This window comes from Xenopus tropicalis, chromosome 3 (genome assembly GCF_000004195.4).
Source record: "Xenopus tropicalis strain Nigerian chromosome 3, UCB_Xtro_10.0, whole genome shotgun sequence".
NCBI classification, from domain to species: Eukaryota; Metazoa; Chordata; class Amphibia; order Anura; family Pipidae; genus Xenopus; species Xenopus tropicalis.
In genome coordinates, this window is record NC_030679.2 from 79,490,331 (window position 1) to 79,503,911 (window position 13,581).

The 13,581-nt window shown below is 32.9% G+C and overlaps 1 protein-coding gene across 1 annotated transcript in view; it reads right to left on the minus strand.

Annotated features, from left to right (window-relative positions):
* Nucleotides 1-825: 825 nt before the first annotated feature.
* Nucleotides 826-13,581, minus strand: part of cacna2d1 (calcium channel, voltage-dependent, alpha 2/delta subunit 1) — a 309,871-nt gene continuing 297,115 nt past the window's right edge. Inside the window, 5 exon segments of the mRNA NM_001097269.1 lie at nt 826-2,834; nt 2,863-5,571; nt 8,930-9,012; nt 10,735-10,847; nt 12,230-12,359. Coding sequence (NP_001090738.1) covers nt 5,455-5,571; nt 8,930-9,012; nt 10,735-10,847; nt 12,230-12,359 — 443 coding nt within the window. The 3' untranslated portion in view covers nt 826-2,834; nt 2,863-5,454.

Sequence of the window (13,581 nt, forward strand, 5' to 3'; positions counted from 1 at the left end):
TCTTTTCTGCATCTTATTAATTTATAGTGATATTCAAACTTTTAGTAAACACATGCATTAAATGCAAAATGTTTTACAGTACTGTAAAAAGTTGTTTCAGTACTTCTGCTAAAACCTGTGAAATAACTCAGTAAAGGAACTGTGTTGCAAATAAAAAAATATTCCTGTACTTATTTCCTTTAAATCATTGACATTTATATGTCCTTAACACATTTTCCCTGATTTTACATTTTCCCTGATTTTACATCTTTTTTTCATGGTCCCCTGAAAAACGTAAAATGGGGGTTCTACTGTATATTCATCTTTATTTATTTTAGAAAATAATACTGCATCACTAACTTTTTCAGAAAGTAACTGTATCAGTGGGCTGTTCTACGGTACACTGGCAGCATCAGGTTTATACTTTGAAAAAACAGATACAAAGTAGTTATGAGCTATGTCTTTATTTAATCATATCCATTAATTTTATATATAATAAGGTGAAAAAAGACCTTGAGAACTGTGTAACCGTAGCTCAGTTGTCTTCAAGTAATATAGTAGACAGGAGATTTTCTTTTGTTCTTAAGTACACACATGAGAGTTTGTTCTGATTTATTAGGCCATACTGAAATACAGTGTTACTAAAGATAAATGGCTGAGAAAATGTGTACTCAGATTCTTGAATGGTTTAATAAAATGAGCAATGAGCACAGTGCTGACAGACAATTGCAGAAGTCATACTTAATAGTAGGCCATTTAGTTTAATGCAGTTCTGAAAATATGCAATAGATTGTTCAACATTTTGTTATACATGTTTCATTTCTTTTAAATGAATTATACTGAGGATTTTAAATGATAAACCTTTATTTTTGAATATACTGTCTTTGCACAAGAATTAAACACAACATATTCTATAATTATAAATCTTTTAAACATTATTATACAAATTTTTACAAAATGTCTCTAGGCTTGTCAAGTTCCACAAAAGTGTCAAAATGCAAAAAAATGGACAGGAAATGTGAAGTGTTCTGAAAGAGCACTATAATAGGTTTGTCATAGAAATCCACATTTTTTTTAAACCATGTATATAAAAAAACAAATTGAACATTCAACTTAAAATATATAAAAATGGATCACATGAAACAGAATATTTAGTTGGCAGTCAAAGAAAATTCTGTTTTTTGTTTTGTTTTTTAACAGAAAAGCCTAGTTTTGACTTCTTCATGGAAGGGAGAGAGTAAAAATTGCAGGACCATCATAGCAATTCATGTAAGGAAGTCAGATCAGGAGTTCCTTTCCTACACAAAGGCAGAATGTCTTTAATATATAATGACTATGTTCACAACCGCAATTATCTAGTGACCGTGATCTAGTTTTGGCAAGCAGATAAATGGGAAACATACATGCTTCTTTGAAATATTGAATTGCATACATACCACAAATTGCAATTTTAATAGTCCACTTTGCAGTAACAAATGACTGTTAAAATGTAGTATTTTGTAGAACTTGACGTTTCCAAGTTTGTGTTTGTATTGGGCTCATTCTGGATCTCAGAAGACCAGTGAAAAGAAATCCATGCAAGTTGAGCTTTCTGAGTTTCAGTGAAGTGTAAATAAAAATGTGGTGCTGCTTTGAAAAAACAGTATTTAAAAATATTTAACAGGAAGTTACACTTGGGGTGCAAAGGTCACTTAAAGGGGATTTTACCTATATATATGTATATAAACCCAATAAGGCCAATATTGACTTAAGAAAAAGGAGCAAAATGTACAAATGTCAAAAACATTGTTACAACAAAGATTTGTTCATAAACAGTTTTAAAAGGAATACGTAATAAATACTTTAACATACAGGAACATCAATCAAGCTTGTCACATGAATTATCATAAAGCAGATAAAAATATAAATCACATTCAATGTTTTGGCAGTGATGCTGGCTTTAAATATGTAAATTAAAGTACAGATGTTACTCTTTCAGTTGCATGTATTGCACAAATATTCTTTCCTGTTTTTCAAATAAATGTTTATAAAAATGACTTCTGTCTAGTGAAACTGGAAATTGTCAATGAAAGATTGTATTCATCCATAAAAGATGCCATATCAGCGTTAATTTAATGTATCCATTTAAAAGAATGTCATACAATTAGTGATGAGGGAATTTTTTCGGCAGGTATGGATTCGCAGTGAATTCCCACATTTTGCCATTGGCGAATTGTTTCTCGAAACTTCCGTGAAAATTAGCTGCGGAAAAATTCATTGCGCGTCAAAAAAAAGTTGTGTTGACTCAAATGGGCACAAGTATTCCTGTGCCATTTATTCACAATATAGAGTTTATATTGACTGATAAGTAGAATGCAGTTATTGTGTTAATAAAACAACTGATTTGACTACATTTTCTATAGCAATTTGGGGATCAATATTAAACTGAGTTTATGAAAAGTACACAATAGAGTATGTAAATACTGTTTGTGTTAAGGTTTAAAAATACATTGTATCTGATAGCGGGTTTAAAGATACATAATATCAGTTCAATGTAATTATAAATTAGATTGATGACCATAAAATATAAATAACGAGAACCATAAATTTCCAGTATGCTAGACAGTCTTAGTCTGTCGCAGTGAACACATAAATAGAGTTATATATCAAACTAAAATCTACTGCCATTCGTTTTGCCAGTAAGAAGTGGACGAATTGCTATATAAACATGGGGTAATAATGTGCGAACCACATTTTTTTAACAGATGCAAGTGATTTTTATTGAAGCTTTAACTCAAATTAATGATTATTTCTGGTGCAGGAGGCATTATTAGGACTTACTGTATACAGTCATCAAAATGTTTGGTAAAAATAAATTCAAAAGACTATCTGAGGTACTACTGAACCAATTTAGTCTCTAAGTCATGTTTATTTAAATATGTCTTTAGAACATTAAAATAGATATAGTTTTGTATATTTTTTAAATAGTGTTTGAACCATTAAGTGATCTTAAAACTAACTCCTTTTAAGAAACATAAATTAAAAATAAATTTAGGTCATAACTTTTATTAGCTGAGCTGGTTTACAATACAAGGGTTTCTGGTCTCCTTCTAAACTACATTTAACCACCTTTATTTATTTAAGTCACAAGGTATTTTTTATAGGAGAGGCCAAAAAATAAGGTGAGCACTGATGAGCAAATTTTTTCACCAGGCATGGATTCGCAGCAAATTTCTGCATTTCGCCATTGGCAAATAATTTTGTGAAAAAATTGTCACGTGTTAAAAAAAGAGTTGTGGTTGCGTCAAAATAGGCACATTTGCGTCAAGAAAAGTTGTGCGCAAATTTATCGCGAATTTTTCGTGAATATTTTAACAAAGCTAAAGGGACAGATTCACTCATCACTAAAGTTGAGAGTGAAAAAAAAACTTGTTTATTTAACATTTTGTTGCAAAAAAAAAACCTTGCACACCTGCAAGAATTACCATATTCTATTCATTTTCAATGAGGCTTAAAATCTTGAGTGTTTTAATAAACTAGAAAAATAAAGTTGCTAAAGACTATACCCAATTAATTCTATAAAATCTCAATTTTACTTGGTGGGTTTTTTTTTCTGGTGACTTTGCAAATTTTTTTCTTTAATAAATCCCAACTATTCAGGGTTTAATAAAAATGTTTATTCACGCTTGCGTTTTTTTCACTGCATTTATTTATTGAATTGTGGAGAAAAAAGCAAACTCCGTTTTTGATAAATCCCCTTAGTGCAGTGATCCCCAACCTGTAGCTCGTTTGCAACATGTTTGCTCCCCAATCCTTTGGATGTTGCTCCCAGTGGCCTCAAAGCAGGTGCTCATTTTTGAATTTCTGGTTAGGAGGCAAGTTTTGGTTGGTGTAATTGCCAAACAGAGCCTTCTGTAGGCTTCCAGTCATCACAGCGGCTACCTAATAGGCAATTATAGTTCTTATTGGCACCTCCAGGAACTTTTTTCTTGCTTCTGTTGCTCTCCAAAACTTTTTCCATTTGAAAGTGGCTCCCGGGTATAAAAGGTTGGGGATCCCTGCCTTAATGTATTAAAAGCAGCGGTATAAATCTGTAAATTATTCTACATCTATTTTTTGTTTTGCCACTGTAAAAAAAACTGCAGAGGTAGGATGATTATTTCCTTATGCCAGTCCAATATATTTGGGATTCTGCATGTTGATTATTTGGTTATAGGAATATGCATTGTATTTATTAATTGTATTTCTAATTTATTCAGCATTTTAAGTATATTGTTTGTAAACATGGCACATGGAAAACAAATTGCCGTGTAGTGACAAATTATTTTTACGGCTATTTTATTTTTGTGGCTTGTCTATGTATTGGGCTTATAATAATATATTAAAGTTTTTATATAGTATGATGTCATTTTTTTAGAATGAAAACTTCAGTGCACATTCATTAAAGTGATTTTGATTGCAAAGTATATTTCTGTATAGCAAGTATTATAAAAGCTCACAGAATTTTATCACATTGTAAAGTTTGTTTGCCACACAAATTGTTCACTCATAATAAGATTATAGCCTGACGTAAAAAATGATATCCTAACAAAACACAAAATTGCAGCAGCTGCAGCATGCTAAATACCCTTGGTAATTAATTCTAACCAAATTGTTTTGCTTTTTAATTTTTGCTTTTGTTTTTCTGTTTTGGTTTTATTTTTAACCATCTCTGAGCATTTAGCAGAATTTGGTTGGCATTAAGTTACAGAACCACATTTACAAAAGCTATATAGCATAGTTGTTATTGTAGGACTCGTACTAGACTCCCTAAGATGAAACCCCAAGCACCTATTCAAAAGAGATACCTGAATCTGAAAATTCCTTCCTTATCACAAGAATATACCTCCTATTACATATGTTTTTCACCCCAAATGGCAAAACTAACCAAAACTAACCATATGTAAGGCATTTTAGTTTTGTGAATATTTTAGAATGCTAACCAATATATTTGACCAGAAATTTCTGCCACACTCACACTAATATACTTAAAGCAGTAGTGTTTTGAACACATTGCGCAATAATAAATTTAACTTGATTTGCAGTAGACAACACAAAAAAGGGCTAGAAGTGCAACATACATTTAAAAGGAAAGATAACATGATGAATAGAAGGTATATTAAAGGGAGCCCTTTTACACAGTTATTGACGATGCAGAAAAAAGAGATCATCATCATAGATTGTTCCATAAAGCACATTGACTCTAGATTTGTGTTCCAGTGGCATAAATGATGCAGCATTCACACAAGTTGTCTTTGAGAGTTTAACACTCAAACATGCAGCCTTCGTGGTTCTCTGTATGAGTTTTTCAGCCATTATTTTCAGCCATTATTAAGTTGTTCAGATATATTTATTCTTCTTTTGTCTGAATAAAGTGACCCATTTTATGTTTATTTTTCCAGGGCTAATCTTTTGGCAGGGTTTTGACTTCTGAAAAATATATTTTGGTTTTTAGGGTCATAATGCACAATGTCTAATCCCAGATAAAAGCCATAGCAGCACAAGCTGGATGCCGATCATAGACCATAGAGAAGGTGTTAATCCAGAAACTCCACCGCAGTCTGTGTCATCTTCCTGCAGGTGAAAAATATATTTATTTGTAAAAATATATTATTCATTTAGGAAACAACATTCGTAATAGTTATTGAGGTGGAAAAAAATTACAAACACTAAACAAGTTCAACCCATTTTTAGTTCCTGACTAATCCAGAGAAAACAAAAAAACTTGATCTGACCATAAATAATTTGTAAGGTTTCTTTTACTTGGTGTTGAAGCAATAAATTAAAAAAAATACCTCTTTCTAATGGTTCCCAGTGTGTTGTATTTGTTGTACAATTTGTGTTGTCTAAAATGGCCTCTTTATTAAACCTACCTATTTGTTTTTATTATATTTTTCCACAACAGTGACTTAGATATAGATATGGGCACAGCTTGCTACCTTTATCTCAGGGTGAGGAGAGACCCATAGGACGTATTGGGATTGTCAGTGCTTCAGGCAGAAATTACAAGAAAATGATACAGTATGCATCTGTTTAGTATTTTTTTTTTAAAAATTGTCACATGCAACAATTTTTTTACATGCTTCATGGTTCTGTCTGTAAATAGTCAATTCAAATTTGTCTTCATGTCATAAAGTCATGCACAAATCACTTATTGCTTTAGGTTGTGCATCTGACTTTCAGAGAGGCCTTGCACATCCACCCCCCCCATATTACAACATTAATGTTACACTGCTTAACCCTTGTCATTAACATAGTAGGGGGTGATGTATCGACATTCGAGCTTGATTTTTTTTTTTCCTCACAATTTGTTTTTTTTTTAGCCTTAAAACTCACACAATTTGAGTTATTGTTCAAAAGCTCAAATGTCTGGTATTTATTACATGTAAAGAACCCACAAAACTTGAATGTAAAACGAAAAGCTTTACATCTAAAAGCTTGTGAGTTTCTGTAGAAGTGAATAAGAGTTGTCCTAGGCAAAGTAAACTCCAAAATTTAGAGTTATTTCAAGTTTTTTTTATTCAAACTAGTTTTCCTTATTATAAATAAACAACCATTCGACATACGAGTTTATTAGACTTAGATAAACTCAAATTCACAAACTCCATAATTCATAAATAAGCCCATATGTATTTTATTTCAGAGTAAAAGAGACTCCTGTGCATTTATCGTTGGAGTGCTTAAAGAATAAGTTGTTTTACCACATTTACATTATTTCTTGATATATTTTTTTGTGTCCCCTAAAAAACAACCGTATTTTGATTATATAACTGTCCCGTTCTTTTAGCTACTGGGGAATTATAACAATTGTAGAGTTGGACTATTCCATTGCTAGGGATATAACATTGGTACATATTTCAAACTATTTTGTATTTGGTCAATTTTTTACTGTAGATGCTATATCACCAAATACATTTGGAATAGATAACACCCTTATTCAGCATTATGACATGTGTAAACTGTTTGGGTCCTGAGGCTACTGCCATCCAGCATCTCCTAACACTGAACAACAGTGTTATATCCTTCATACAACTGTACCATGCCACGGATGTTATGGTTCTTTTGGCACATATTTCCAGTTCAAATGTTGCACCACATTTGAGGAATTAAAAAAAATATCTATTTGTTAATTCATGACAGTATTGTCAAGAATCAAAAGTTTTGGAAGAAGTAATAAAAGATGGCAACTCATTGTTTTAATAAGACCAAATTAGTTATCCTTGGGCTCAAGAAAGCCTTGTAATGACACAACATAACTGTATTTATCATACTGGATCTATGCTGGTGTAATATTTTTATACATGAACATATATAGCTTCAAAGTTAATGTATGAGATTAAAATTTGCGACATAAAAGTTTGACAAATAGACCAAGTAAGCAGAATAGTAAGAAAAAGATGGAACTAGTTAAAATACGTAAACAGCTGCTTCATAATTTAATTAAAAAAACAAGCACACAAAAAATGCAAAGATGAACTGACCCTCAATACCACATGAATACTTGCAGTATAATGAAGAAAGGAGCAGACATCATGGCAGAGGCACGACTCATGGTGCATAAAGGCTCATCCTAATAATTACAGACATAGTAGCAAGCAGAAGTAAAAGAAAGGAAACAAACAAAATAAAAACACAAGATGCAATGTCATGCAATTAGCAAGCAAAGTTAGAAGAATTCACCCCACGCATACATTTGCAGTACAGAAAAAAGGAAATCATACTTCTTAAATGAAAACCAACATATAAGCATGCACAATAAAAACAGGCAATGAGATGAGAGAAAAGGAGTAGTCAGTTTGGTTTTAGTTTATGTACTTTCACACAACCATAACTATCTCTCTTGTATTGCTGTATTTTATGTTCAATATAATTTTCTTTAAGCAGCATTGAGACTATGTTTTTATGGGGGGGGGGGGGGGTTTGAAACCAGGTTACATGGTTGGTATAGGCAGAGAGGGCTTACTTTTGTTGTAACCACTTGGTATAAGTTTTATTTCAGGCCTAAAAAGTAATACGTTGTTTTGTGACCTGAACTTGTATATTAATATTAAATGCAAACAAATAAATAGCAATTCTACCTTGTAGGTGTGACCTAGATCTTGTGGGTGCTGCTGGGAGAGAAAAGCAGCAAAAATGCATAGGGGTGGTTAACTTTAAAATTGTTCTCTTTTATAAACACTAAAATTGCATAGCATTAATATTTTTAGATGATACCTATCTAAACCTAGCAATATATACAGAGTGGCCTTTTATGTCCTAAAAATGTTTTTATCAATATGCATATGAATAATATATGAATATGATTTAGTTCATACTTTAGTTGACTTTGAGAATTAGTCATGGCAAAGATGTGCTTCTAGGAACAGACAAATGTTGTTATATAGGTTAAGTAATGACAAATCATTTCAAGTCAGACAATTTGTCTTAAAAATAAGAATGATTCATTTTAAGGTATATGGGTTTTTAAAGGAAACAATTAATTTACAATTCTCTTTTGTTTAAAACACTGACTAAAATTGCCACTCAAAGGTTGAATTATTTAAACTGAATTCTCACACAGTAAAAATGTTTCCTAGAACTGTGCTCCATGCATATAATTGGTTTGCAAACCCAGTTTTAAAGTGAGTGTCTGCACTGATCTTTTAAATAGAAGAATAAACAAGTAATTATAGTTATAATAATGTATAGGCAACAATAGATATAAGGCTGTGTGAATATACATTTTTATGAAAATGTGGATAATGCAGCCATTTATTTAAAAATTGTGGCCATGCAATCAGGGTTAAAGATGTGCAGAACATTTACCATTTTTGTGACATTTACAGATCTTTAGTAACCTTTATTCTAGAAATACCACAATTAATAAACAAGAAAAAAATTCTTAATGCAAAATGTCATCTTATATGTAAGATGACCCTGTTTAAGAACTTACCCCAACATCTTGATCAAAGCAAAGGTCTGGTCCTTTTCTATACCTTGGTGTCTGAGCCAGGAGGCATGGATTTGGGCCATTAGCTATTAATTGTTAAGAAAAATGCTCCTGCCTTTGTACTGCTGAAAATAACTAATAATTATGCAAACTATAAAACTAATATAGTGATAATCATCTCTGCTAAGGAAAGAAATCAGCTTTGCTTGTTCAGAAAGGTTGCCAAATCAAGGTGATACAAACAACAAGTCTCTGTCAGCTAACTTGTATGCAGGTCTAAAAGAGTGAGACCTCTAGTGGTTAAATATAACACATCATATTGCTACATTGGCTGCCTTTATGAAACAAGTTTTTGTTATATTTTGATCTAAAATGCTCACATATAATTTACCAAGTCTAATAAAAATAATGATTAACACGGGGCCCTTTTTTATTACAATCAAGGCTCAAGAATAGATGTAATGTACTAATGTCTTTTCCTTATGTTCAGTTTACTTTTCATATTGAAAGAGAACTAAAGCCTAACTAAAGAAGTAGGGCAGAAATTTTGTACATTATGTTTTGGACTTCCAAGGCAACCACCGCCCTTTAGCAGGGAAGATCCTTGCCTCCAAAGATGCCCCAGTAGCTCCACATCTTCTTTTCTGCTGATTCACTGCACATGCACCTCAGCTTCTCAACAGATGCTGAAACTTTAGCCTGGTGCAGTAAGTATATAAAATATGGCATTTTTAGCCATATTCATTTTTAGGATTTAAGTTAATTTCTGAACGCTCTCTATTTTCAGTAGTTTATTAAGCTTGACAATCTACATGATAAAGTTGTTCTGGCTCAGAGGCTACTAAAAGGGGCAGTATACCCCATTTCAACATGAATTTATTAAAAAGGGCTTTAGCTGAACAAACTTTGCCTATTGTTTAATTATGATTCAGAAAGACTGAAGCTACTCCATGGTCCATGTGAAATAGATGATTATTTTACCAGTAAGTACTCCCTATCCCTTTAGTAAGGGCAGTGACACACAAGGAGATTAGTTGTCTGCAATAAATTTTCACTATTGCAGGTGGCTAATCTCCCTGTGTGCCACTGCCCTTACCGTATATTGTGACTGTTTCATTTGTGGGAGTCCATTATGTAGGGTGTTATTTGTGTACCACAAAGTAGCTTTTATCTCCCTATTAGCTCTATTTAGTTCAATAAATATCAAAAACTTTAGATACTTTATGCCGATTAGTTTAATGACAACATATGTTTAACTCAAGCCACTAACCTTTGTTATAAAGGTATACTGCCCCTTTAAGATTCCCATGTGGGGTACCACACTGGATGATAAATTTGCATATTCAGATACCTAACCATTGTCCAGTATTACTGGAGATTAGGGATAAGCAAAATTTTTCAGCAGGCATGGATTTGCTGCAAAATCCTGCATTTTGACAATGATTTTTAGCAGACTTAAGGTCTGGTGATCCAAACTACAGAAAGATCCCTGATCTAGTTAACCCAAGGTCCCAAGCATTCTGAATGGTAGAGCCTATACCTGTACAACATATAAAACTTTTGTCTACATAGTCTACTAAAAATAAAATTAAACATTAAATAAACCCAATAGGCTTGTTTTGCCTCCAATAAGGATTAATTATATCTTAGTTGAGATCAAGTACAAGGTACTGTTTTATTATTACAGAGAAAAAGGAATTCATTTTTAAAAATGTAACTTCTTTTATTAAAATGGTGTCTATTGGAGATGGTTTTCCTGTAATTTGAACCTTTCTGAATACATTTATTTTTAATGAGACAAAGGATACAACGCTGCTCTGCTTGAATTAGTGCTTGGTTATCACAAGCATCACAGGTGAGCGTGCTGTCGATAATTATAAATACTAAATTGGTGTTCAAAATCTTTTCAACATGGTAGATTCTGAAAAAACAAACACACAAGATATATAAATACAACAGTACACCAGTATAAAACAGTATCATTGTATGATTAGAAACAATGTAAGGGTGGTATTATATAACCAGCTAGTTGGATATTTAAATAATTGACTCAACTAGCCAAAAAAGATATAAGAACTGGAGTAAGTTCCATGCCTATCTCTGGATTAAACACCATAGTGTTTTCTAACAATACATAAAAGTATAGTAGTTCTTTTTATTCAAGTAATTGGCAAATGCAGGAGTTAAATAACTATCACTGGTCTGTGCTTCATGAATCAGATGATAATGCTGTTTTTGGTGCTAATATCAAACAATTTCCTTTTTTACACTAGTACCTCATTGAAGTATCTTATACGTAATACAGAACCAGATCACTTTAGCCAACAGTTTGAAAGTTATTTAATATTGGTCTAAAGTGAATAGTCCACTTAGAACCTTGGTTTTTTTTATTTTGGGTCATTAGATGTTATTGTACAACAGCTCCCATAATTCTCCTATACATCAAGGTCAAAGCATTTTGGGAGTTTAGCCCTGCAAACATCCAGTGCCTTAGAAACTTCACAATTACTCCCCAGGTTTAATATTTGTATGATATGTAGAATTCAACCCCCAAAAATCTGGAAAATATAAGCTTGTAATCAACACTTAGGGGCACATTTAGTAATCCACGAACGTCCGAAAAGCGTCCGAATGCGGTTTTTTCGTAATGATCGGTATTTTGTGACTTTTTCGAGCGCTCAATACGAAAAAGTCGGGACAATTTGCAAAAGTCGCGACAATTCACGAAAGTCATAATGGCTATGCAAAAGTCGCGACAATTCACGAAAGTCATAATGGCTATGCAGAAGTCGCGACAATTCACGAAAGTCATAATGGCTATGCAAAAGTCGCAACAATTCACGAAAGTCATAATGGCTATGCAAAAGTCGCGACAATTCACGAAAGTCATAATGGCTATGCAAAAGTCGCAACAATTCACGAAAGTCGTAATGGCTACGAATAAGCCACGACGGTGGCGAAAAAAATCGCAAAAAATACGAAAAAGTCACAAAATGTTTGTTTCCAATCCGATTTTTTCCCATTCGGGATTTGGATTTGTGGATTAGTAAATCAGCCCCTTAGTGATAATACTGGTAAGAATTTGTATTAATTTTACATGACATCTTAATGCCCCACTTCCTAATGCCCTAACATACACAGATTTCTAAAAGTAGGAGTATTAGAATACAAGTCAAAGTTTTATAACCTGTACACAAACAAGTATGAACAAAGACACAGAACCTGCGCACGCACCTTATAACAGGTTAACAGAGCATAAACACAGACCAGATAATATCTGTAATGCTACTAATAGCTTTGTACCTTGAACAATTAACACAGTCCAGATAGCCACTAAAGGAGCGGTTGTCATTTTCAAAAAAGTATTGTGTTTGCTCTGTGATACAGCTGTGTTTTGACTGATCAGAGGAAAAATCATCATCATCAAATTCAGCTGAAAAACAAAAATAAAATGAGTTGGCATCAGCAAATATAAGCGATAGCTAATTAAACTGTCAAAAAAGACCCCTGTCAAAGAAAGACCCCCCCTATTCATTTACACTTCAGTGCCCTCTAGTCAAACAGAACCATACCCAGGTTACTCACTAGAGAAAAGTAATTTTATTACAAATTATTCCAAAATACATTTTAAATTACAAACAGATTTAGGGCCTCACAAGAGCTCTATTTTAAATGTTAGCATGGTAAATATGACCAGTATAGACTTAAGACAGCTGTTTTTATTTTAAACATAATATGTAGTTAGAGGTATAATAAAGATGTTTCAGAAATACTTCACCCCCTAGTAGTACTTTTAATATGTGCCCAAATCCAGTAGCCAATGTAGACATCTGCTTTTATCATTCTGAATGCACTAGAATGGTTATTGCTAACTTATATGGGTTATCACATAAGAAAATGTATACTATATGGCCAAAAGTATCCAGGCACACACTGCAGAGTTCCAGACTGTGTTTGGAAGCAATGCAGCACATAAATTTTTTGTAAGGAGAGTGGGGTTTTATTAGGGAGGAGAGACAAACAAACCTAACATCCCCATGCACAATACTAAAGTGTCAGTTGGAGCAGTTTAAAGGTCACAACCATTGGATTCTGTTGCAGTGGAAAATGTTTATGTAGATTCACTTTCTGGCATTTGAAAACTCTAAAACACTACTTTCTGAATGTATAATTCTGAGAGTAAAGTTTGTTGGAGAAGGAATAATGGACTGCTTTCTATGGTTTAGGTTAGGGGTCCTGCTTCCATTGGATGCTATAGCATCCAAGGACATTTTTGACAAGTTCATGCTTCCAACTTTGAATTTCAGAACAGTAATTTCCCATGCAAAAAACATGGCCTGAACAAAATAAGATTGCTGAAATACAAGTGGAAGAACTTGACTTGCCTGCAAAGAACCAGGAATGCAAACCAAATAAATATGTGGGATGAATCAGAACACTGACAACAAGCCTGGCATGATCCCCAACCTAAGTGCCCAAGCTCACATATGCTTTTGTGGGTGAATAAATCTATTAACATCTATGGTTTATTCAATTGTAGACAGATGTGTCTGGTTGGCCATATACCTGTATTGATTGCCATAATTTTTTAATACATTAAGGCTCAACTATGATGACAAGGTGTTGTACAAGTAGCAAATATTGGTGAATAGTTT